Source organism: Zootermopsis nevadensis, unplaced genomic scaffold, assembly GCF_977971745.1.
Source record: "Zootermopsis nevadensis isolate Lab colony 2312 unplaced genomic scaffold, Znev_1.0 Znev_ptg000022l, whole genome shotgun sequence".
Taxonomy (NCBI): Eukaryota; Metazoa; Arthropoda; class Insecta; order Blattodea; family Termopsidae; genus Zootermopsis; species Zootermopsis nevadensis.
In genome coordinates this window covers 13,796,212-13,821,426 of record NW_028259154.1, presented here as the reverse complement: position 1 = coordinate 13,821,426, position 25,215 = coordinate 13,796,212, and the positions used below count along the sequence as shown (strand labels likewise).

Below are 25,215 nucleotides of genomic sequence, written 5' to 3'. Positions count from 1 at the left end.
GCGTCGGCGAGTGTCATATGTTCACGCAGTTTCTACGATTGCCACCAGGCGGACCTGTATATCATCATTGTGAGTCGCCTTCCGAAGTGCTTGTAAACGTGGAGTGTGTTAATGTTGCTGTGTTTGATTTGGTTTTGTGGTTTTAGATATGTTTTATTAGTGTCGCGAAACAGGTTGTATTATAAGTTACACATATTTTCTTTGGGATTCGTGTGTGTAGTAAACTACGTGTTGTGACAAAATGAAGGAAAACGGACAAACAGCACAACTGCTGCAGAGCTTTTATCAAGGTCAGTGAAGTACTTGGAACTAATGTCGCCTTTGTTTTATCCGTATATACAGTTTTATAACTGGTTGGTATTACAATTTTACAGCAATTTGTGTCTATTTGTTCTAATAGGCCTACGCGCAACTACAAAATCGTGTATTTTGGTTCTTTAAGTCTATCTGTAGTTTATTGGAAGTTGTTTTATTAATCAAAGTTTAAAATTGTAAAAGTTCGAAAGTAAATGTAACGTCATAACGTCATAGCAATTACATGATAAAGTTACCGTTGACAACGTAATAAAGGCATTACAAGTACAAGAAAATTAATCTTGGGATGCCAGAAACTACAGAAGAACTTTTCACTGTTCATTTATATTTTAACCTTTGACACAGAAGAGTATTTAATGAAAACGTTGTAACAGGTCTGACTTCGTAGAATTGGTCCATTACTGGGGTTAAGGGAAACAGCATTTTTTGTATGTTCCTGTAATAACACATATTGGAACAGATTAATCACGACCAAAATATGGAAACGTGGCTGTAAATTTAATTTCGCCAAGTGTTGTGGGAAAAAAAGGGCGGAGTGGCGCAAGTGTTGCACTGCAGTTTAACGTCAGCTTCTGAGTTTCGATGGAAAGTTTTTACATGAACTGTGTGTCCACCGTTGCAGTCGGCAGTGTGAACGACTGGAACCCGAGAACAAAAACTACGTTTTCCCATGAGCTGGCGGACACGCAAACCAGGAAAAGACACCTGTGGCAACTGAAAATGTGACTTAAAATAAAAACTGCAGTGATACTTTTGCGCCATTGTGTATGATATTGATAATTGCATGTACATGTTATTGCATACCTTAAAAATTTAACCCTCTGTACACATTTAGTTATAGTGCGAAATTGAACTAATTTCATCGATCGGCTGTACTGAACCTCATTGAGGACAATATTCCTACTCTTCATAGTCTTTGCGGACTATGTTCAGTTTTGGCACAATTTTTAAATGATGGAGTTTCAAGCCGTGGGATAGAAGGAAAGAATAATTATCGCATATCTGGCTACCAGCATTATTTCGTCAGAGCGATGGGAAAAACACGACTTTGAAGTAAAAATAAATGTTAACTGAAAAATACATATATAACAATTCACGTAATTAGAATATAAAAGGTGAGGACAATAATAATAATAATAATAATGGACAGTGAAGCGTTGAGTCATCATTACAGTAAAATGTAACGCCTACAAACACAACACATTCAACATTTCAGACCATTTTCTTCATTTTATTGATGAAGACAACTAATTATAATGAATTTTCACAATTGAGTATATTTGGAGAACTCTTTTATCAATTATCGTAACTGATTTTTACTTGCAGTGTAATTTGACGTGTGTGGGGGTCTTGAAGTGTTAACTTAGCAATAAATCCCCAGTTTTAACCAGGACTTTGTTTGTACACTGCAGGATTAAGCACTACTGAACATTTTGCAGCCCTTATATAGGGGATTATACTTTTTTGCAAGGTTTTGCCAAAATTAATACAGAGCTGATGATGTGTATTTGTGCATACGTCTCTCTGCCTGTCTTTACGTCTGTGTGATGTAACCAAACTTGAACTTCAGTAAGTTTGTATAGTGCACGTGGCAACTGAATCTCACGAATCGCTGAGTACCTAATACGTACTGTTACAGTAGTTTAATTATTTAATTATATCTCTTATTGATATAACTGCCCCAAGTCGGAGTATAAATGGTGGACAGATATTTTTGACGTGTAAACCAATGAGAAATAAAGAAGGCATTCACAATTTTGACGGGGAAATTTACGTACGAAAGAAACAAAAAGAAACCTAGTGAGTGGGAGGAAGATAATGGACTTCAGGTAACTGAGTTTGGTTGATGCAAATTGCAACTCTATCCTTGTTTTGGTGTTTTATTTCTCCGAATCGACAGCCAGACTTGATTGGATCTCATTGAAATCTCTGTCACCTTGCAGTGTGTCTGCGAAGCAATTAACACACGGCAGTACAGTCTGGTGTATCCGGACCTTCCGCTTTCCTCTACCTGCGTTGCTAATTCTATTTTGCTTGTACTCCATTATAGACTCAATATTGAGTTTATTCTTAATGAGAATACATACGAAATGGCAATTACCAGTGTAATAAAGGATATGGAAGTTGAAACATCGAAGTAAGGACGGGAAAAGGATGGGAAATATTGCTGTCGTTAGAGGACATTGTCCTCAGACTGCAGGACCACAGTGTTTTCAAATGAACGTAAACTTACCTTACATTACCTATCCTTTCTTATTTTGTCCTTTATCTATGCATTTTATTGTATTCATTTTTATTTTATTTATATTTAATTTCTTTGCATTCTTCCTCCAGTGTAGTGCAAAATATTTTTTTTAAACTCTGCCATTTTTGAGTTCACTTTATTTTTTTGGCTTCTTGGTTTTTAATAAAGGGAAAGAACTTCTGTTATGCGACTTTTTAAAATGCAATACATTTTCGTCTGTTAATTCGTTAAAAAAAGTTAAAGTCAGTATGTGTATTGCGTTAAGGGAAATCAAAATGGATATTTTTATAATTATTTGTAGAAATGAAAATCTTTTGAACTCTCTATTTATTAAAATGTGGCTTTTAAGATAGAGGGATTTAATTTCAAATAATATATTGGAGTGGCCATTTAAGGAAGGAGAACGTAATTAAATAAATGAATATGCCTGAATATCGATGCGTGCTTTCTACCATTCAGTTAACAATCTCTTCTCGTTTTTAAAATTTACAGGTAACATTAAAATGTCCATTTAAACTGAGTTTTAAGTTTTCGGCTACAGTGGCTGTGATGATGACGATTGTATTCTTACGAAGTATGAAGACTTATAGTTGTGTCTTCTGCTTATCTCAGCGTAGAATACCACAATTTTTATACAGGTGTGGTTTTGCCCCTTCACACTAACAGAACATATAGGCTATACGAGCTTCGTTTCCAGGTGGTGTGAGGGCAATCATGTCAAGCAACACAAGATTGGCGGAACAGTAGCACGCGTTAGGAAGATGAGAAGCGAGTAATAAATTTCTCTTTCTTTTTATTATTTTTGTACTCCTACCTACTTTGTAATTGACGTCCGGTCTATTACGTCAGTATGTAAATAGATAAAGGAAATTAATAATTGTATTATTACTATCATCATCATCATCAACAACAACTTCGTTCGACAGGATATTCATTTGAAAGTTCGCGTTAACTTGAGCTGGTCAAGAAATCCGCTGTTTCAATAGAACCCGAATGTTCATTAGATCTATAATGTTTATGAGAGCACGCTTTCGAAGCCTATCCAAACCATTTTATTCCTGTCTACTCCATCACGCCTTATTTATGTTGAATACATTTTAATATTATTCTCTCGTCTGTGCTCAGGTTTCACAAGCAATCTCTTCGCTTAAGGCTCTTCGAACGGAATTTAGTCTACATTTCTCGGTTCCCTCATGCATATTCCGCCCATTTGGTCTTAATTTAGTAACCGAATTTACTTTAGGCAAAGAGTACAAATTGTGAGGCCCCCATTATGAAATCTGTGCCAGTTTACTGCTGCTTAATCTTTCGTAGGTGCAGTGTCATTTTATACACACACACACCTAATCCATGTCTATTCCTGAATAATAATAATTCAATTCAATTCTTTATTATTATTGTGCTGCATCAACAGCCAGATGGCCAATTACAGATTAAATTAATAATAATAATAATAATAATTTTCTTCTCCCATTTATACTGATTTCTGACGTGACACAAGTATTATATTAAAGAAATGTAACTTTCTTGGATATCTGGATGGCGAGAAGCATTCTGTGTAGCTAGCATTAACGCTTGATAGAGATAGGCCTATTGGCATTTTTTCTAAACCTTGAACGCGCTGGTAAGAATCTCGTCGCAGGTTAGGAAGGTTTTAATAAATAGACAGTAGTATTTCATGACGTGCTGGTTTTGGCGGCGTTCCCTACAATTTAGCGTCGGGAAGACAGAGAAATAACCGAAGGTGAAATAGAAGAAGGTTAAAAAACGCAATAAAAATGAAGCTGTTGTAAAAGCCATAGATGTGTCATAAAGTCGATACGGTCCGTAGATGCCACGTAGCACCCCCGAGGTGAGAGAGCGCCCGCCCGGAGTGTCGTAAATCAGACGTTTTTTGCGCACTTCGACTGCCTAATCTCTGTTAGTTGCTTATGCGGAGATTCCTCTGTGTTGTGAAACCCAACATATCACTACCAACATAGCATTCTAACTTAAGAAAATGTGATTCTTATTAAAACTCGGATTTCATGTTTCAAAATTGGAAAACAGAGAGAAATTATGACATATTGGAACAAACATCTCCGAGAATTATTCGTCAAGGTGAATTAAGTGAAGAATTGAGAAAATTATATCATTATGTACTCCAGATTATTACTGTTCTTGTATTTTAGATGAAACAAGTGGATGTAGAATAGACACGAATCTTGGTTTGATAAACAAGAATCCTATACGCATTGAGGTTCTTACGGCGGTGAATATGTTGATGTCCGTCTTCTGGCTTATAATACCGTGTAGACTTGCTGGTAGACACCAACGTTTAAGAGAAACATTCTGTCTTCGCCATATTAAGCCCTGAAAATGGAGACAGTGTGTTTTCCGAATTGTTGATATCTGCCTGCAAGTCTACAAGGCATTATAACCCAGCAGATTAATAAACGAAATGAACTGAATTGAAGGAATTGAATTGAATTAATACAGGCAACAAGAGCATGTGTTACTTTCTGCGTACAATCACCTGGAATTCATGTGATTGAAAACAGAGTTGGAGTTGTAAGAATTATATTAAAATATCATTTTTAGAACAAAACTCGAACAGTGTAGGATCAGATGGAGAACTATGAATTAACTGTGTTATATCTGTCAGTAATCTAGCGTTAGATAGAATTAACTAATACTGGCAATTTTAGCTATGCAGTAAGCTAAGTATGAATTTGAACCAAATGTGTTAGTTCTGTATTTCCTCTACCATTCGAATAGAATTTTAATAGAAGCTAGAGTTTTGTTATCTGTACGGTGTCTGCAAAAGTTGTATTACTTTTCTCTATTTGCGTGATAGTGGACTTGCTCCCAACACAGCGTTTGTGACATCTGCTGCTTACGTTCGGACTGACCTTTCATCCACTTGACAGCGGGCCTGGTGCCTTATAGCTAATTTATAATGGCTGAGTTCCCGATCTCCAACAATTTGCGGGATATCACGTTGGCTTCTATAAAAGAGCTAGGGTGAAATGTCTGACTGACAGTTCGAGAGTTAAAGGCGATAATCACGTGGCTAGACCATCGAGACTACACGACAGACTGTTTGAAATTTAAACAAGCGCCTGGAGGTAGCTCGTCACTATTTTGCTTGCTTGTTAACAAAATTTTACTTGGTTCTGGGGTTATTTAAAAGTTGTATTATATGGTATAGTCTCTAATGAGGTAGGGCGACGATAATATTGACACATTAACAATTTTGAAGGATATTTTTGTGGTAATTCTTTTTATTAACGTCTCCCCTAGTTTTTCTGTGTAGACCAAGAAACTACGAAAACAGCACAGCTTAAGATTTGGAACGTTATTGATCTGATATGAAAGGTGAATGTAGGACATAATTATTTTATATAGTGTTATGATCCAATCAACGTCCTGCAATACTAGAGATTTTGGCTAGCATTTTACGATATTGCATAACGAGAAACGTCTTGATTTATTCAAATCACCTAGTGCTGATAAAATGAGGTTAAATGTCGAGCTGTTGTAATATTAATGATGAACTTTCTGGTTTTGTGGAAATAGGAATGATATCTTGTGACAGTCACAGTTTTATTGGAAACTTTATAAAACAGTATTTGAATTGAACGTTTATGGATGTTGAATCAACCGGTAACTGTGAATTAACCATGACCTATTTTCATGTACTATCCCTTTATTTCATTGGGACGGACATATAACGTTATAATTATTTCAACTGCAAATCCAAATAAGTTAATACAGGCATGTACATAAAATATTAATGCTTGTATTTTCTGGAAACAAAGTCGCAAAGATGTAGAAGAAATAAGATAAAATCCTACAATTTTATTTGACTAATCCATGTGAACAGGAAGAGTGAATTTTGCAGCTTTTCTGTTAATCTGCCGGTTAGGTTCTTACTACCTTAATTTATTCATCCATCATCATGATGAAATGAACGTTTCCGGGACTGTTAAAACTTGCGAACTGTTTCCTTATAAGGACTGAAACTGATTATCCGCATCGTTATGTAAGACGTCCTTGGATTCTCCTGCCGTTCTGTTCATAATGAAACGCAGTTTCGACACTGGGATATGAAGCATCCTTTTAAAGTTTTAACCATTCTTTTAATGGTTTCTTAATTATGATATCTCTTTACCAATTATTAAGCCATACATTCATTAGTAAAAGCTGTTTTCAGAGACGTTATTACTTGCACTGTTTAAAATAAATAGTTTACAGAAGAAACAAATAAGAATATTTTATCGGACCTGGAGCCTTATTCGTTGCCGTTGCGTTTGCCAGGAACCATTATCAAATTTAGAATTGAACCGGCATTCAAGAAATCGAAGCTCGCTCGGTCTCTTTCTTTCAGGTGCTGAATTTATCTTGCTGTTTGTGCAGGAAAAGATAAAAGTTTGTCTCAACTTAATTTATTTCTATAACTTTATCAAGTTCATGCTGTTGCACAATGAAATCCATTATGTCGTAAATACGAAACTGTGGGGTAGCTTGTAGATGCTTGGGGATGAAAGGGGTTGACTAGGTACGATTATTTTATGAGTAGATGAACAGAAGGGTAACACGCTGTGTTCAGAGTGATGAGATCAGGAGGATGAAAATTATGCCGTACAAAACGATACGAATATAAAACTCTCTTTGCTAGTGGTCGTATATTTGGGGCGTAGCAATAAGGAGTCGCAGAAAGACTGAACGTACGCATAATACTAGGTTATGTTTCTGTAGAAACAGCAGCAAAATGGTTGAGCGTGTTTGAGAACAAAATTCCTAGGAAGTTACATTAACCTGGAAGAGCTGGAGTAACAACAGACGAAGTACGTAATGAGGAGGCGTGTAATTTGTATTCTTCGCCGAGGGTAATCAAAGAAGATGCGATGGACGAGACACTTAGCACGCATAAGGGAGGTGATAAAACCAGAAGGAAAGGGACCTCTAGGGAGATGTAGGCGTAGATAGTAATACAATGTTAAAATAGGATTAAAAGAAATAGGATGATTGGATTAAACTGGCTAAGGATTGGCGAGCTGTTGTGAATTCCATAATGAATAAAATAGTTCCATAAATGGACGGAATTTTATTGCCAACCTGAGCTACTCCGAACATCTAAAAAAAGTATATACTCCATGGAATTTGGATGATCGTAGGTTATTAATCGTCTAGTAGTGATGAAAGAAATGGTCGATGCCTTCAGACTAGAATGTGAAACATAGTATTATAACCATCAATGGTGATTCGAGCAGGACAAGATTGCATGCAGCGGCGTGTTGCTTCGTTGAGGCATTGGTTGGTAATTATGACATTTATATATCTTGAGTCAGACGCTACAGAAGAGGAAATGGTTGAACGCTTAATTGGGTTTTGGTGACAGTTTGACTAAGCGCTACTTTATTTTAGTGTTGTTGTAACCTCTTATAAGATAGTAGCCATTACTTTGTCACCTTACACAAAAAAAAAAAAAATAAGGCAGTGGATTTCTGTGTTACTGTGATTGAACATCAGTTTTCCCTTGCCATCTAGTGGACACCAGGAAATTATTTTAAAGTAGTGGCTATGAATCTACAACTGTCTGATGAAATATATGGCACCACCCGAGTTACCACTACCTTTTACATCGCATGTCATTGGCATATATCTTGCCATCTAATTTTTTCCGAGAAAGGCAGTGGTAAACATGTCACCATAAAACCTTTTTTAAGTAAAAAACATATTTTCAATGTAGGATTTAAGGTTTTCACGGTAGTGAGTCTGAAAATGGCTGACTTCTGCGTTGTTGCGTCGTGTAGTCTGGTAGAAGTTTACCGATGATGGAGGCAGCAGGAACCTCTGAAACGTCGGTATACTTCTATCAGACTACACAGCGCAACAACCCAGAAGACAGCCATCCTCATATATATTCATATTTCATTTTAGCGAAGTCCCATTGCTAACACAATCGGTCTAAATCGGAAATATGTAGGCCTGTTTTGTTTTTAATTTTCAGTTCTGTTTGTGAATGTTTAAGTTGTTAAATCTTCGTGTATCAGTACTGAAAAATGTTTCTCATAATTTATCTAATTTTTATCACAGTTAAATGTTTTCCGTGAAATTTGGTATGAACGTCGTACTATTGTGGGCCACCACATTGCAGTAAGTCTATTTAAGTTCCCTATTGCTGATAATACCAAGATGATAGCTGTGTGAAATTCCGAAATGGGGTATAACTAGCGCCTGTTAGTGTAGGATCCTTGAAATTCTGTGTTATAACAAACCATAGAAATTATCTTAACTTCCCGTAAGACATTTCTTAATTGTATGCTGCTAAGACAATAGTGGCCCCCGAAACCTACACTTAATTAGTTACTAATTGCGTTAGGCATGTAGAATTATGCACAGAAGTGCATCCTAAATAAAATTACAAATTTTTAGGCAGTCTACGTTAACAATTGCAAAGGTGGTAAAGTTTCTGAACTTTGAGATTTTGTCTGAATCTGTATTATAGAATATTTCTTAGGATGTCAGGCTGTATAACAATCAGGTAAAGTTGTCACTGGTGCTTATCTAAGCACCATGACTTAGAAATGTATGGGGAATTGGAGGTATCGACGCATTTATAAACTCGGTACTGAATGGAGGTGGGTACTTAGCTCCAAGTCTCGTCCAATTTGCCCCTGAGGAAAGAACCCACATACCTATTAGAGGCTGGGAGGGCCTCAGAGTCATTCTGGGCGTTGCGAATATAAGAATCCAGTCATACCAGGTGGGAATCGAATAGTGGTCATCCAGTCTGTAACCCAGTCACTATACAGACTGAGCTATCTGGGCTCCTTCTTGTTTTACGTGCGCTGTATGACTTTGTAAAGAACGGCTAGCGAGCGCTTTAAGCATACATCTCCCCGATCATGTTAGTTCATGACCTGTCCCCCCTGTATGACCACCGTATTATGAGGTGTGGGTGTGTACAATACACAATGCCTCGGTTCATTAGCGCATAGCATTAACAATTTTGTTCCTAGGGTTTGCGTGTTCGAATTCTGCCTGGGGCATAAATGATTGTGCATAGCATTTTCCATCATGCTTCATTATTGCTGTATACAGTCTCATCGGCCTCAGTAAGCTCGCCATCTCATTACTTGCGTTCGTGACCGGTTTGTAACCAACCAACAACTAATTACGTGCTAAAAATTCCCTCTGTGATTTTGCGAGTTTGAAGTTAATTATGTAGCCTGCTGTGGTTAGTCCAGTAGATATAAAAATTTTAATCGTAAGAGTAAATACATAGAAGTAAATCGTATTTGAATCGGTCATTTGCAAAGCCACATGAGTCCTTTTTTTAGAAAATTGAACTGTTGTTATCATATCAATTACTAGGGCAAATTCGTCGTTTCCCACATCAGTACATGACTTTACTGCGCGCGGGCAGCCTGGTCCGTGGTGTTTCCCGTCAAAACTACTTCAGTCCTCTACTCATGTTGTTTTACTACTAGGTTTTGGTTTTGACCATAAGGAACCACCGTAACCTATAGCTACTTAAAAAGGTGACCCCAGTAATGAGAAACGACACGTAACCACATGAATTATGCAGTGTTCTTTCAGTTTTATGTAATACTTGTAAAATTCTGTAATAATAATAATCCGTGGCGTAACAGCCCTCTGAGAACCAAAGCCGACTAGTTGGCTGCTGACTTAAGCAGAGTTGAACGATCATGTAACCAGATATAGGGTGACGTGTGGTCAGCACGACGAACCCAGAGCCGTTGCTAGTTTTCCTGACCGGATTACGCTACCCATTGTAGCTCCCCAATTTCCTCACGATGCTGGGTTGGCACCGGTCCCATACACCGGTCGAAAATCTCATGAGAAATTTCTTTCCCCGAGACTCGAACCAGCGCGCATTCCGTATCACCAGTCCGAAGCATGATGCCTCAGACCGCGCGGCTAAGGCGCGGGGCTTGTGAAAGCAATACGAGTTCAAAAATACTTTTAACTTGTAACTTTTTATAAAAAAAGTTTGTGAACTATAAATATATCCAGAAATTAGGTACTTACAAATTATGCTTGTGGAAAATAAATAGTGTAATAAATAATCTACTTTTTAGTATGTTGGTTTTTTGGTTTTTATGTAGTGCGTTTTGTGGAATCTTTTGGTTTTGTAAGTTTCTGATTCATTTGGGAGATCTTTGCCTTCCATTCATCTGTCTGTCTATCTGTCTGTCCCCATATTTAATCTCCAGACCTGAATATTGGATTTTGATTTCATTTAATATGGATAATATAGATTAATACCTCCTAGACGAAATTACTTTTCGTTCGTGTCGGTCGAATGTAGGTCTAGCTATACATGAAACTCAAAAGGCACTTACTGAATTTTTTATCGTAAGGACTCATTATAAAATTAAATTGGCGTATGACGTGTCATAACCGTATTAATCTTTTTAGTATCTGAAATTTTTATGCCGAAACACTTTTCGATCTGGTGAATAAAGAATGTAATCTGTGGTGCGTCAGGCGTCGCAATGAAAGTTTTGTATCTTAAATAAATGAACATAAAGTCGTATTAAATAAATAATAAATTCTGAAAATTAAGAACCTGTGTTACACTCTTCCACTCGTTATACACTGCTTTATTTTGGTAGATAACTTTTATAATATGCGTTTAAATGTAATCCTGATGGAACATTTGCTGAAAGCACCAAGGAAAGAAATAGTTGCAGAACGGGTTGTGAAATTCTTTACCTAGAGATCGGCGAAGGAGACAGCAAAGTTGCTAAGATGCTAATTTTCTCATTTGCGACACCTTGTTTACATTCTGTTTCAGTAAGTTTCTGAATGCGACCTCAGCGAATTTTACGTAGCTTGAAAACTGCTGCAAATAGCTTTGAAAATGCTGCATTATTCTTGCCTCTGAGTTCATTTTATGTTCTATTCAAGTCAGTTAGCATCACGAGATCACAAGCTTGGGCATGGATGCGGCCTGTCACAACAAATTTATTACCACCAGTAGCGTGCTGCGAGGTAACCAATCATTCCAGAGCAGATTACTCTCTCCACGCCACCCCTTCCCGACATAATATGCCGCCATTTCATCGGCAAACAATGATAATGATTTGAATGAAATGAAATAACAATGAAAGACCGATTGGTTAATGTTTCAGGAGTGTGGATAACTAAAGAACTACTAGGTTAATTATTGTTTCGTATATTTTTATTAAAATATATGAGGGCGGTTAGCTGTCCACGTGCTCGCATGACGTGAGGTGACCATTAATTCTTGACTCCACCCTCATTTTACAACCCCCTCCCCCAACCAACATATTCTTCTTCTGGGAAAGTAATTAAGTGTATTCATGGCGTTCATTATCTGCCGTCTGTTATCGAAGTAATAGTTCAAGATGACGTCATGATCCGGTTTTTTCTGAAGTGTAATAACCTGTAGGCCGCGATACTAGGAAGGACAGATGAAGTGTATGGTTATAGTGTAAAGAGAATTTTATATTACAGAAGTTTACTTTGTCGATCACAGTGGCTATTTATACGTGAACGGGTAGAAATCAGTGCTTTGTTGGTCTTCTTATTGACTGTTATAACGGCCGTGTTAGTAGCTGATGTTGTTGACTACAAACCATAGCGTATAATTTAATTTAATTTAATTCAATTCATTTATTAGAGTGCTTGGCAACAGCCAAAAGAGGCCAATAACAGAATGATAGAATAATTAATAAAAATAAACAGGAAACGCTCTGGAAGTAAGTGGTCGGAGTTTTACCTTAAAATATTATGCGGAAATTTGTTTGGAGGGATTTAGGAAAGTCAGGATATCCAGTCTCCCAGTCGAGGTATGAACTCGGAGCATCTCAAATACAAAACATGCATGTTAACTACTCAGCTGGGAATTTTCATTTTATGAAGTTGTTTTTATTTTCGGGGCCCAGAAATAACGAAACAGGACCTTTATTTGTTGATTACATAACAACTTACTCTCAACGATTGTAGTTCTTTAGTGTCGAATCAAATATTAATGCTGAACTATAAGAAAGAGGCCATGGCTTATATTAGATAATCGGTCAAGGTGGATGTTCTTATATCAATCGATCGAATAAAGTTAACCTGCTTACTAATAACAAACTTGTTAAGTCAGATATTATACATTATATGCGCCATAGCTTTGTCTGTTTAGTAATTGACTTTACTCTGATGGTTGTTGTTATATTGAAAAATGATGGTTAATATGAATGGGAAGGGTTTCAGATTCAGCTAGACATTCCGCACTAATATTGAAAATAAAATAAAATGTGGCACAATGATTACAACTAAGCACCTGCATTGTTTCACACGAGAATCACATTAGGCTAATCGTTTATTGCATGTGTCGTGTTTTCTAGGAAACCAATAAGACGAATGATTACTTGTATTTTCTACACATATGTTTTCCTATGCAGCGAAGATCATTTCCTGATTTATTATATGAGGTTGTTCGGTCTTGATGATTTGGTCTGAACAGAGAGAATGTAGCTTATTATTTCCAATCACGAAAACCAAAGATGATATCTGAGATTTGAACAAGAAAGCAAAACGATGCGTAAGAATCGAACAAGAAAGTGGGAGGGGAATATAATAAAAGTTAAACTTCAGCATATTTCTTTTTCTTCTTCCTGATTGTGTCAAATGATCCGCAGAAGGTTGATTTCTGTTCGTCACATACCTAAACTCCCATCCCCACCCTCAACCCTTGCCGATAATATGATCCGAGCCTCAGTGATATTACCCAGGTTCCAACCCATTTCACTCAAATACGAAACTCCTTTGGCCTTCAAAATAACAATGGGTATGAAAACTCAAACCATCTATAGATTTTCTCAAGGCTTATGCTGAAGTAATGCAATGAAACGGAGTAGATAGTAGAGGAATCTATCCAACTTTGCAGGTATTGGATTCAGTGCAAAAAGGAGACATGGATATTTTAATAATAGAAACGTGCAACTGGAAAGTGGATTGCTGTCTTCAGAGTTGTTGCATCGTGTAGTCTGGTAGAAGTTTACCGACGTTTCAGAGGTCCTTGTTGCCTCCATCATCAGGACGATATCGCATAAATGTTCCTACCGTATTTTGTCTTTTCCTTCATTGATTTTTTTCCTTCGCCTACAACAATCCGTTTTACCAGTTATCGTAAATAACTTGAGATTTAACTTGTTAACTACATAACTGTCTAAATAACAAGGCCACAAACGTATTTATTGACTGTCAGACTAAACCAGAGATGGCTTAAGTAATTGATTGACTAATTGACTAACTGAAAATAACTGATCAGATAAGAAACAAAATATGCAATTCTATGTTCATTGTGTTTTCTTACCGTCTTCATTCTCTTTGAATGATACAATTCCCCGTTATCCTTCTTTCATGTTTGTCCCACGTGTGTTTACGCTTTTATCATACCTTTTTCTGTCATGTTTCCTGTTTTTTCATTCCGTATAACTATACGGTTGATTTAGTACTCACGAGAGACTAGCAATGAATATTGTATGTTTCTGCTGCTAGTAGTTTTCGGATAATTCTTTAGAATTTTCCCTGAAGCCATATGTCAGAAGGAAAATTATTCCCGTTCCTGTCACTGGCCTTTAAGCAAGAGACTGTGACGCCAGAGAGAACTGGGTCACTTGTACGATTCTAAAATAAAATTAATTCTGGAGGCAATGTCATATTCTCAGCACGTAACTGAATTTGCAATAGTCATTTCTCATTATTCTTCTCTTTAACGGCATAACAGAGGCGCTTAAGAAATGTGTATTGCGGAAATTCTCATTTATGTTAGCAAACTCTGGGGTCTTCATTGATTAGGGCTTGTTTTATATAACCAGGCTATTTTGATTGCATATGTTTTACAGTGCCTAATGGAAGGATGATTATGAACGATGAAATGTAAAAGAACCAGTTGTTCCTCATTTGAGGTTATGTCTGAGCATCTGGAGCGAATGAAGAAAGTAGAGAAAATTCAGGCATGGTAACCGGTTTTAAACCAAGATACCAACCCCAAACTTCCATATCACAGGGGTGCCAAACTCTGTATACGTGCGGATTTAATATCAAAAGACTAGTTTGTGAACTGGCTAATTGGTACGCTTCAGACATACATAGATATATACACTCACACACAAGATATTCCCACTTTTAATTATACAATAATACAACTGATTAAATATACTAATAATTTACTTTGGTCCTTTGTTAATATCAAGGAATTTAATTTAAATGCCCTAAAATAAAGTGTTTTATATGCCCTTCTGTTCCAGTGAATATATAAACTTCTTTTGGTGTTATAGAAGCAGGGAGTTTACTGATAATCTCAGCTGGTAGACATCGTTGGTTATTAAAAGATAAGGTTACACAATAGATTTTCCGAAGACGACATAAATTCATTAAATGTAATGGGGGTTGAATATATTTGTTAAGATTCAGGTTTAGTTGTTCTAGAGGAGTGTCTGCAATTTAGAACTATAAAGCGAGTCTTTATAAGATTATAGATCGTTACACACACCCTCTGCGTTCGGTTCATTACGACAGTTCGTACTTGACTCTGTCTTGCATTCACGTAAGTTCATGTGCTGCTCTTTATACGTGACTTTGGTGTGGAGAGTGTATCCTGTGATAATCTGGGTGAAGGGGATTTGGAATTCGTCAAAAGAAAAGAAAGAGTGATCAAAATGAAGTAAGTCAGTGGATTTATGATGAAATGCTATTCCTTTTCATAGTCTTCGACTCTACAAAGTGGGACCGACATACTTCAGTCTGCCTCACAAATGCCATTTGTTGCAAACGAGGAGAGTAAAATGGATACCCTTGGGTGTTAAGAGAAGATAAGAAACAGGGACAAGGGGCAGATCCCAAACCGGCTGTAGACTTTAGAAAGAGATGTTTCTGAGTAGAAGTTTTAAGAAGGGGAGATATTTTATGTTTGTTATTTCAGGAAACTCTTCTGAATTTATTGTCATACTTTTTATGTCTCCTGCAGGATATTTAAAGCTCGATTTTGTCACCGTTTGGCAATTTACTCGCCTTACTCATTCACTTATATTTTATTTCATATTCGTGTTTGTATTTGTCTTTATACAACTCAAATATCTATACGTGTAAGCGGGAGAAGAGAATTATATATTAACAGTATTATTCAAGGCCGTTCTTTGTTCCTTTTTATTCACTGGCCTTGATGATACAAATGTGAGAGATAATAATTTCTGAAAGACTGTCGGAAGAAATGGTTGTTTTTCCCCTTCGTTTATGATTTTATTCCTTGACGTATCATGAAAAACGAAGGACGTCCATTTTAGCAGACCTTCTAGAAATCAGTAGGAACTTCTAAATTATGTACTAAAGTTCCAAATTAATAGCCTGAGGTTTCTCTAATACAAAATTCAAAATTCCGTCTTTTCTCCCTTCTAGAACTGAATTTCCCTTTGTAAGACATACTTTTTGAATAAGAGTATTTGTTGAAGATGACTGTCTTATGGGTTGTTGCGCCGTGTAGTCTGGCAGGAGTTTACCGACGATCCATCATCGTCCTGATTATGGAAAGAATGATCACCACAGAAACGTCGGTGTGCTCCTATCAGACTACACGGCGCAAGAACTCAGAAGACAGCCATCTTTGTACTTACCGCCGTGATAACCTTGAATCTTAATAATATTTGTTCTTTGATTCGTCCGTTCGTAACACCGAAAATTTCATACCTCAGATAGTGGGTATTCTGTTTATAATGTTCCAGAATAGAGTAATTTTCGCTTAGAAAACATTTTAAACTTCGTGTAAGTTCACACACACATAACAGAACAGATATGCTTACTTTGATCAACTTCTGATTCACGCTCTACACAGTGACTGTTGACTACAGGAAAATCTGATTTACGAGACTTGAAATTAGAACTTCTGTAACACTCGCATAGTTAACTGTGGTATGTCGTTAAAGGAAACAAATCTAAGCAAGCAAAATCCTTTTTCGTCTCATCAGGTCCGAAGTAAAACACGAGAACTTTTACACTGTGTAAGGTTGAATATTCCATATAAATTACACAGCACAATGATCCCTATTGAAAGCAGAGTTGTCGACCATATAATTTACGGTGAAGATATCTCAGTATGGAGTGAATGGGAGCGTACTGAGTGAGACGGCTTCTGCGTTCGTTTTGAAGTCGATCGAACGCCCGATTCAAATCCAATTTCCGTCTCTGAACCGACTCCAGTAACGTCCCATACCCAGCCCGAAGTTCTCTCACCGTCAATTAAGGGTAGGAAGGGTTGGGGTGGGAGACCTGGGCGAAAGAAAAGAAATAAAATAGAAGACGACGCCTCGCTGAACCCAACAATGTTCTAGCTTCATGATTTTATTGCTGGAAGTGCGCCTCCGTCAGCACCGGGACAATTTTATTTCTTTCTCATTTCTTACATTTTCCTTCCTTTCTCTGTGTTCTTGCCTTTTTGCATACAGCAGGCGTGGGAGAGATGACAAATACATGAAGAATTTTAGTGGGGAAACGTGAAGAGAAGAGATTACTGGCAAGATCTGGGCGTAGATGGGGATTATATTAAGATTGTTTTTAGAGACTTGAGGTGTGAGATTTTGGAGTGGAGTTCTCTGACTTAAGATATGGACCGCAGGTGGGATTATGATGTAAACGGTGATGAATACTTGCATTCCATAAAGAGGGAGGAATTTCTCGAGCAACTGAGCGAATATTAACTTCGCAAAAGAACTTCCCCTTGGGGAGTTACTTATTTTATTCCTTTATTTTACTTTCTTACTTCTCTTTCTTCCTTTCTGTCATTTTTTCTTCCTTCTATTCTTTCCCGAGTGAGGACTGTCACATGGCCTTTTGTCGTGTTGCTTTCAGCGATTATAATATGTGTTGTTGATATGCAATGCCGCCTGCAAATTAACGTTCCCTAATAAAGATAAATAACTTTAAAACACAATGTAATATTTTGCGTGTTATACCAACCTTGAGAACTATGTTTTATCCAAGTCGGTATCCGTCACACATTGGTTCGATGCAACTCAGATTTTGACTGTCACGTTAAGGGAAGAACACAGAGCGACGGTATTAAAAAACAGGACCTATAATGAATGAAGCGACAAGAGGCTGGAAAACTGGACATAGAGGAATCAGTAATTTGTGCTCTTTGCAAAATACTGGATGATCAGGTCGATAAGTATGAGATGGATGGCTTATGTAACATGAATGGAGTATATGAGAAATGCAAACTACTTGGAAGTCTGAATTATACGTGGAAAGATAATATTAAAATGACCTTTGGAAATTGGGTTGGAAGGCGCGAATTGGATTCTTCTGGCTTATGACATGGACTAGGGTTCTTGTGAAAACGTTAGTGAACCTAAGGGTGCCATAAAAGCCGGAAGTTTTTTCTCTACCTGAGCTTGCAATCTGTTTCTCAAGAAGGGCTCTGCTCCATAGAATTACTTTATATAATGAAATTAATGTTTCATTACGTCTGAGTTATCTTTCTGCATTTATTCGCATAATGTTTCCGTGCACTAGGAATGGTTTCACTTGGTTTCGTAGATTGTACAAAGTTATTTTGGTACTCAATTTCCATCATATCATAGTTGGATGATGTAAGTAAGAGGTGGGGGAAGTGTTTTAATTTATGGCAGAGATTGTACCTTGCCTCTGCGAGTTAAGCCCCGGAATTGGAAGCCTAGAGCTGGCAATTTCCTTATTAGTTAAACCCTGCGTTAACTGCTGTGATGGGCCTCCCTGCTTCTTATTAACGCCAGTCAATACTGCGTCTCGTCCGACTTTCTCATGCAACTACAGCAACGAAACAGCACTGTGTTATCAGAGAAACACGCTGACTGTAGCACATTTAGTCTGCTTAGACTATAGGTAAGCAACTGATTTTATTCAGGTGGGCGGAAGATGGTGTATAGAAGTGACCTTCTTCAAAGAAACTTTGTGAACATTGCGTACTTAAGAATTTGTTAACTACCTATAAATTATTTAGATTAGTGGAAAAGGCATACAAAACTTGTGCTAAGAAATTTCGACGGAAGATACCACTTTGGAAACGTATAACTAATTTCATAATTATATAAAAATGGATCAAGAGAGTTAAAATGTGAGTGTGGACAGCGTTCAGCCGGGTCAGTATACTGCTCAGTGGTCAGATTTTGTAAACGCGGTCATGAACGAATGTCTTCTGAAATATCACAGTAATGACTGAATGAGAAATTATCAAATTTGCAAACAAGACTTCGCCATTTATTACTTGTAAGATAAGAGTTGTTATTTTGAAATATGCCTATTATAAATTCGAAGATACAATTTAGATAAAATAAACAATTTAAAATATTTATAAAATACGCAGAGATTGTTGCATGTTTAGCACCCATTAACTGACCTCGATGTTTTACAGTGCCCATGTATAAACTTCAGAAGCTAAGCCATTATTTCTGTACGTCCGGCCCGTAAATTCCCTTTAGTCTGATCATACATCAAGTCAAAAGTCCATCTCAATCCGTTGCGTGACGTTCCTCTTTTATTTCAGATTAGTCCGTTTGGCAAAGACTCCGATATCATGCTACCAGTTATTAAACGCATGAAATCCTCGGAGTACATTTCTAATGAATTAGTCAATGATTGTATTCAGATGTGGAATTTATACTACTAACTTCATGATAATTGCATGACTGCATCAAATTTAACAGGACGACGACTTTTGTCAAAGTAGTAACTGTGATATGCAATTCCGTATTTAAACAGTACAGTCCGTGTAAGAAGAAATGAACATTGGAGTGTGTTTTAAGAATACCAACACATAGACTAATTCTTTTCACAAGACCTACTGTTGAGAGTCAGTTACTATAAAAGTAGTAGGGGCAACTCTCAGTACGTCGGGGTCGTTTTGGGTAATTGTTTTTAAGTTACTAGATCTGAAGGATTTCTTTCCGCCTATGAAGTTTCGCTAAATATTACAAATTACAATTAATGTAAATTGCACTGATTTCTAGTACGTGGACCATTTTAATGCTTCCGACGGCCTAACTTCTGGGCAATAAGTAACTCAAGAGTTTGCAGATCCCACTTCTACTCTGGTGTTTCCGAGCTCGATTTTAGGCCCGGAGACCAGTCGTCTTGACTGAGCTTTTCGTGGTTTTCTCCGTCATTTCATGCAGGCACACGGTAGTAATTTTAGCTATGAAATATCATGTTCCTTTTATATATTTTTCATTTTATTTTCACAATCAGTCTGCTATTCGATGTTGTATAACCTGTACAGCTGAAAAAGCGTATTTAAATAACAGAAGAGTGAACGAGTGAATCTGGAAATAAGTTCGACAAACTGCGATGGGTTTTCGTTTTGAATGTCAATCTGTTTATCTGTTTCAACGCCCTTTTCATGTTTCTGAATCTGTTTCTCAGTATCTGTCCGCACTTTGTTTTAGTGTCTGTCTACCATTCAGCCTTTCTGTTCGTGTATTTCTCACCATTGAACGGAAACCTAGTTGATTTGAACCTCGCAACAGCAGTGCCAAAGTTTGGAAGATGTAAACTTTAGCTTGCTGTTTTATGCCGTCTCATTTCGCTTCTGCTTCATCATGCTCTAACCCCTCTTTTCCCCTCTTCTATTCCACCCTCTTCAGTTGCCATGAAGAACCAACTTCGGTGAGTGAATATCAAATGACAAGAACGGAGACGAGCGAGGAGAGAATCATGAAAAATTGAAGAGTCTTTTCAAGACAAAAAGGAATATAAGGGGGTGAATGTTGAAAAGGGAACCAAGGAAAATTATACTTCGCTGAGAAGTCGAACTGAAATCTACCTGCCGATCCGCCATACATAAACTCACACACACACATAACCAACCTTACATTTCGGATAGTGTTAAATGCGTTTTAAATCGATATGTATTTCCAGGTTGTTAAATTAGAACCATAATATGTGATATTAATTTTAATAAAATCTCAGTTTTAGATCAAATCTTAACTGCTATAAAAATTAAGGATGTTCGATGAGTGATTATCGCCTTGATAATAGAAGAAACAAGCACCTCCGAAAAGTCTGGAAATTTCTACTTGGCTCCATGTCACAACATTCCAAAATACATTAATCTATATTCCAAAATCATATTCACGACGAAGTTAAGAACAGATTAAATTCAGAATTATTGTCTTCCCACCTGATGTCTAAAACGCAAGGAATAAAACATACAAATCTAAAATCCTCCCTTTGTTTTTTATGGGTGTGAAATTTGGTATATTCTTAAAATGGATTGAGGGTATTTGAGAACAGGTTGCTGAGGAGAATAATTCGTAATAAGACGTATGAAATGACAGGAAGCTGGAGGAAACGACATAAAATTGATCTCTAAAGTTCTTTTCACCAAATATTATTAGACTCATTAAGTCATTAAGGATGATATTGGCTATACATGTAGCGCGAATGCGGGATAAGAAGTAAGTACACAATTTTGTTTGTACAGTCTGAAGCTAGGAGGCCACTCCGAAGACCTAAGTGTACATGAGAGGTTAATAATAGAACGAAATTAATGTGGGAAAGTGTGAACTGGATTCATCTGGCTCAGGATGTAGGTAAGTGCCGACCTTCTGCGAACACGGTAATGAATCTTTGAGTTCCATGGAAAGCGGGCAATTTCCTGACCAGCTGAACGTATGATTATTATACTCTCAAGATGGACTGTGCTCCATGGAGCCAGTGAATACGATAATTTAATGGGTTCTGCATAAACAGAGCTGTTTCTGAAGAGTGGAACAACTGTCATTTGGTGAGAGACAGAGAGACCCTGTGCAATGAAGTACGAAAGTAAGCTACAGGTAGTTACATTACTACAGAAGTGCATTGTTCTCTTCTAGCTGTTATGTGAGGTTAATGTTGCTTCAGTGCTTAATGACTACCCTATGTGCAAGTTAATCTCCATGTATTTTAACCAGACGGAGTTGCGTTGTTAGTTCCACGTTCTGAACATCATCACCATCGGTACTTAATGGATTAGGGGACTGAGGAGAAAATTCCTATCGTCACTTCAAGAAATGAAACCCGTAGTATTCAGTCCGCATCTAATCACTTTGCTCAAAGGTAGTTAAATTATTGCGTTTAAGATGAGAGAGAAATGAAGTTTGGATAAAACAAGATACGGGTAGAGATATTTTAGGAGACCAACTTAGAAAGTAGTCACATGGCCTATACAAAGAGTATGGTGTTCGAGTGGATATGAAGAAAATCATTTTGATAATGTGGTGTGGATTAAACCGGCACAGAATCGTTCTTTATGGGTTACATTTACGTGGCACCATTAAAAACTTGGAGCATTACTACTGGATAGTTAAATTTTTTAGGTTACTCGATTTCTTATCGAATTAGGTTAATGTCTGTAAATGTGTACCATAAAGAAAGTTAATTTCGAGTAGATTTCCTGTCTTACAAATAATTGGAATGTTGAGACATTAAGCGTAACATATAATGTAGGCGTCATTAAGATTTAAAAAAAAGCATATATGAATTACAAGTTAAAGACATCTGTGATTCTATTGTCTGTACAGTAGTTTAATAAATGAACATCGTGACTAATGAAGTGTGTAAAATGGCAAATAACTTTTCACTGCATCTGCTTCCCTGAGACTACGTCAGTGCCCTGTAATACCGACAGTTGTATGAGAATTGTTTTAGGCGGTCGTGACAGGAACAGCTGCTGGCTTATGGAGCCACCGACCAGACGCAGTACGTGATATATGGAGTCGTAAATTAATTTTATACCACTTATATTTACAACATTCTCTCACTGTGCTCCTGATAATGAGTAATCGCTGTTTGGTTACTGCATTAGTACACACAATTGCGCTACCTGAGTTCAGTCTCGCCATTAATTTGTAAAACAAATTACTCTCTCTGGCTGAGCACTTTTAAAAGAATGCCGCGGTCATGAGAAAAGATTCTACATTAAACTGAGAATACATTTGCTGTTGTTGGTGGTTTTTTTTAATTCGTGTATTCTCTTTTTTTGTAATGTGCTCCTGTAATTGACAAATGCAACCATTTTAGTTACATATTTTGGTTTCTAAACAAAACCGGCAGTTTCTCGCTATCAGAACTCAGTTTAGTTGAATTTCCCTATTATTTTTCAAACTACCTGTAAATGTCACATCTGGTTTTATGACTAAAATTGTATACTCGTTTCTTATTTTCATCATCCATGCTGTATGTCTCGCACTATCATTCTAATTGACATAATTACCTTAACGGTGATTGAGGAAGAGCAGAAATTATGTAATTTTCGGCATCATTAAATTACACTCTTTTCCTTGGGTCCTAAGTTCCGGTTTGTTCAGAAATACCCTGAAAATGCGTAGCACACACTTCCGAATCTGCTTACAGTCGCGGTTACACGCGAAACATAACCACAAATAGGAACATCCGTTTGGTAATATATGATTAATGAAATTATGTCTGCCGAGTTATCACTTGAACTAATCAGTACCCAACGTTCAGCCCCTACATCCTATATATTTCCTGGAGTTTTTTGCATGTTCCAAGTCACACACAAGGTTAAACAATCAGATAACAGTGCAGAGACAATGGACGGCTTCTGTCATGTGTTCAAAAATTCAGTTTCGTGTAAGTGTATCTGCTGTTTTGTATCTTGGCATATCAAACTATTACGTGTTACTGAATGTCCCATGCGCACATACATTCGATTTTCGGATAACGACGAAGATTCAAACGGCTGTTTGTGACAAATATTAAAATATATTAGAGATATAGTTGTTTATGTGACGACGTTTCAGTAGATCAGAATTAAAAGCGTTGAATGATATAGTGATTGTTGATTTGAAAAATATGGAATGAAGCGGTTGTATTCTAATTTAAGATACTATCCCAGCAGATTAAATTGCGACTGATGTTTCGTGTAGTGAACAATTTCTGAAATTTTATGAAGACATCATTGGTCTGTAAATGAAAATATTTAGATCGAATTTATCAGAAACGTAATGTACCTAAAAGGAGTGACTGGAACAAGTGTTTAACACGTAACCTCTCTATTTGAATGGATACAAAACTTAGATTCTTATTTTGAGGGGAAAACTCGAATGTCGGGTGTCTTTAAAATAAACAGTAAGAAAATATTTTGTTCGTAGAGAGAAGAAGTAACAGCGAATTACTAACATTACGTAACAGGAAGTTTGTTGTATTTATTTTGGGTTTACACTTTTACATAAGGAGTATAATCAAGCTATGTTATTTGTGTAAAATATGTGTAGTGTGGAATGAAAAGTGACGGGACTGTTGTATAACGCAGGGTAGTCTGTAATATTTAAATAGATATAAGTTGGATTTATAAATTAATAGATTGATGGATAAGCACATAGATGGAAAGACAGACGCATAGGTAGGTGTATTAGTAGATGGGTGGATGTTTGTATTGGCTGAGAATTTGTGCTTGGTTATGTAGATAGTATATACACTGAACATTGTACCAGTTCCTCATTGACTTCACTAGTTAGTCAGTTACTTGGTAGGTAAGTAAGCCAATCAGACAGGAAGTCAGCGATTAGATAACCAGTCAGTCGGTTACTTAAGGCATTTAGTTCTATCTCAGATGTGTAAAAAATACTTGAACGCCAAGAGGTCGGATAACATACAAACCTTCTGAAATTAGAGCGATCGCTCCACCTACAAATCTGTGGAGAGTGAAGGGAAGCCTCTAATGATAATAATAGCAGCTGTCGAGCTTCCTTCAGTTGTTCTAATGAAGGCCCCGGGGAATCCCTTGAAACTCACGCGAACGTCCAGCAACTGAACGATCAATTAGCTGCCATGTCCTGAGGTCTCCTGGCCAAGTTGTCGGATCTCTCCTTGTGTGTTTGCTGCACCCCACTCACTTTAGCATGTTATAAAGTTTACTGCCATTTTGTACTACGTCTATATTTTGAATTTATCATTTTATTATGTTTATGTCTATTTTCAGAATTCAGTTTCATTACGTGGAGTGGATTCGTCTGGCTCAGGTCAGGGTCAAATGGCGTGCTCTTGTGGTTACAATAATGAGACTTCGGATTCCATGCAAAGCACATAATTTTCTTATCTTTCAGTATTTCTCACACGTGCTGTATTCATCTTCTTTCTGTTCTTTCATTATTATTCTTTCTCTTCTTTCTAGTAATGTCGCTTCAATAACAGTGGTCATCGTTCATCATCCTTTTCTGTTTCTAATTCATGATTTGGTGCCGATGTCTAGAATTCGTGGAGCTTTACATCACGCCTTTTATAAGCCATCTTAGCACTGTATTAGGAACAAGATAAACATTTATTTTACTTTTTCACTTCATTTTCGTCGTCTATTACAGTGGTATTCAACCTGGGGTACGCGTACCCCCGGGGGTACACGAAGACATCTTAAGGGGTACGTGAAATTTAAAAAATATATATATTATTTTATGATAAACACTGAATAATCAGTAATGTAATTTATTTAATTTATTTTCGATGTAGATTATATACTATGTATAACTTGAATTATACACCAATAAATTTGGGGGTTCAAAGTTGAAGAGAAATTATATCTGGGGGTACGCGAACAAAAAAGGTTGTGTACCACTGGTCTAGTACACTTTTATTATAAATATGGATACATTTAG

At 37.0% G+C, this 25,215-nt stretch overlaps 1 protein-coding gene across 3 annotated transcripts in view; it reads left to right on the top strand.

The window, feature by feature from the left end:
• LOC110835907 (limbic system-associated membrane protein) overlaps nt 1-25,215 on the top strand; it is an 893,271-nt gene that overhangs the window by 203,260 nt on the left and 664,796 nt on the right. Inside the window, exon 1 of one of the 3 annotated variants that reach the window (XM_087353890.1) lies at nt 69-290. The exons of the other annotated variants lie outside the window; for them this stretch is intronic. Within the exon in view, the coding sequence (XP_087210016.1) occupies nt 242-290 (49 nt within the window). The 5' untranslated portion in view covers nt 69-241. Of the gene's footprint in view, nt 1-68; nt 291-25,215 lie in introns of those variants that run through there. 3 annotated transcript variants of the gene reach the window in all.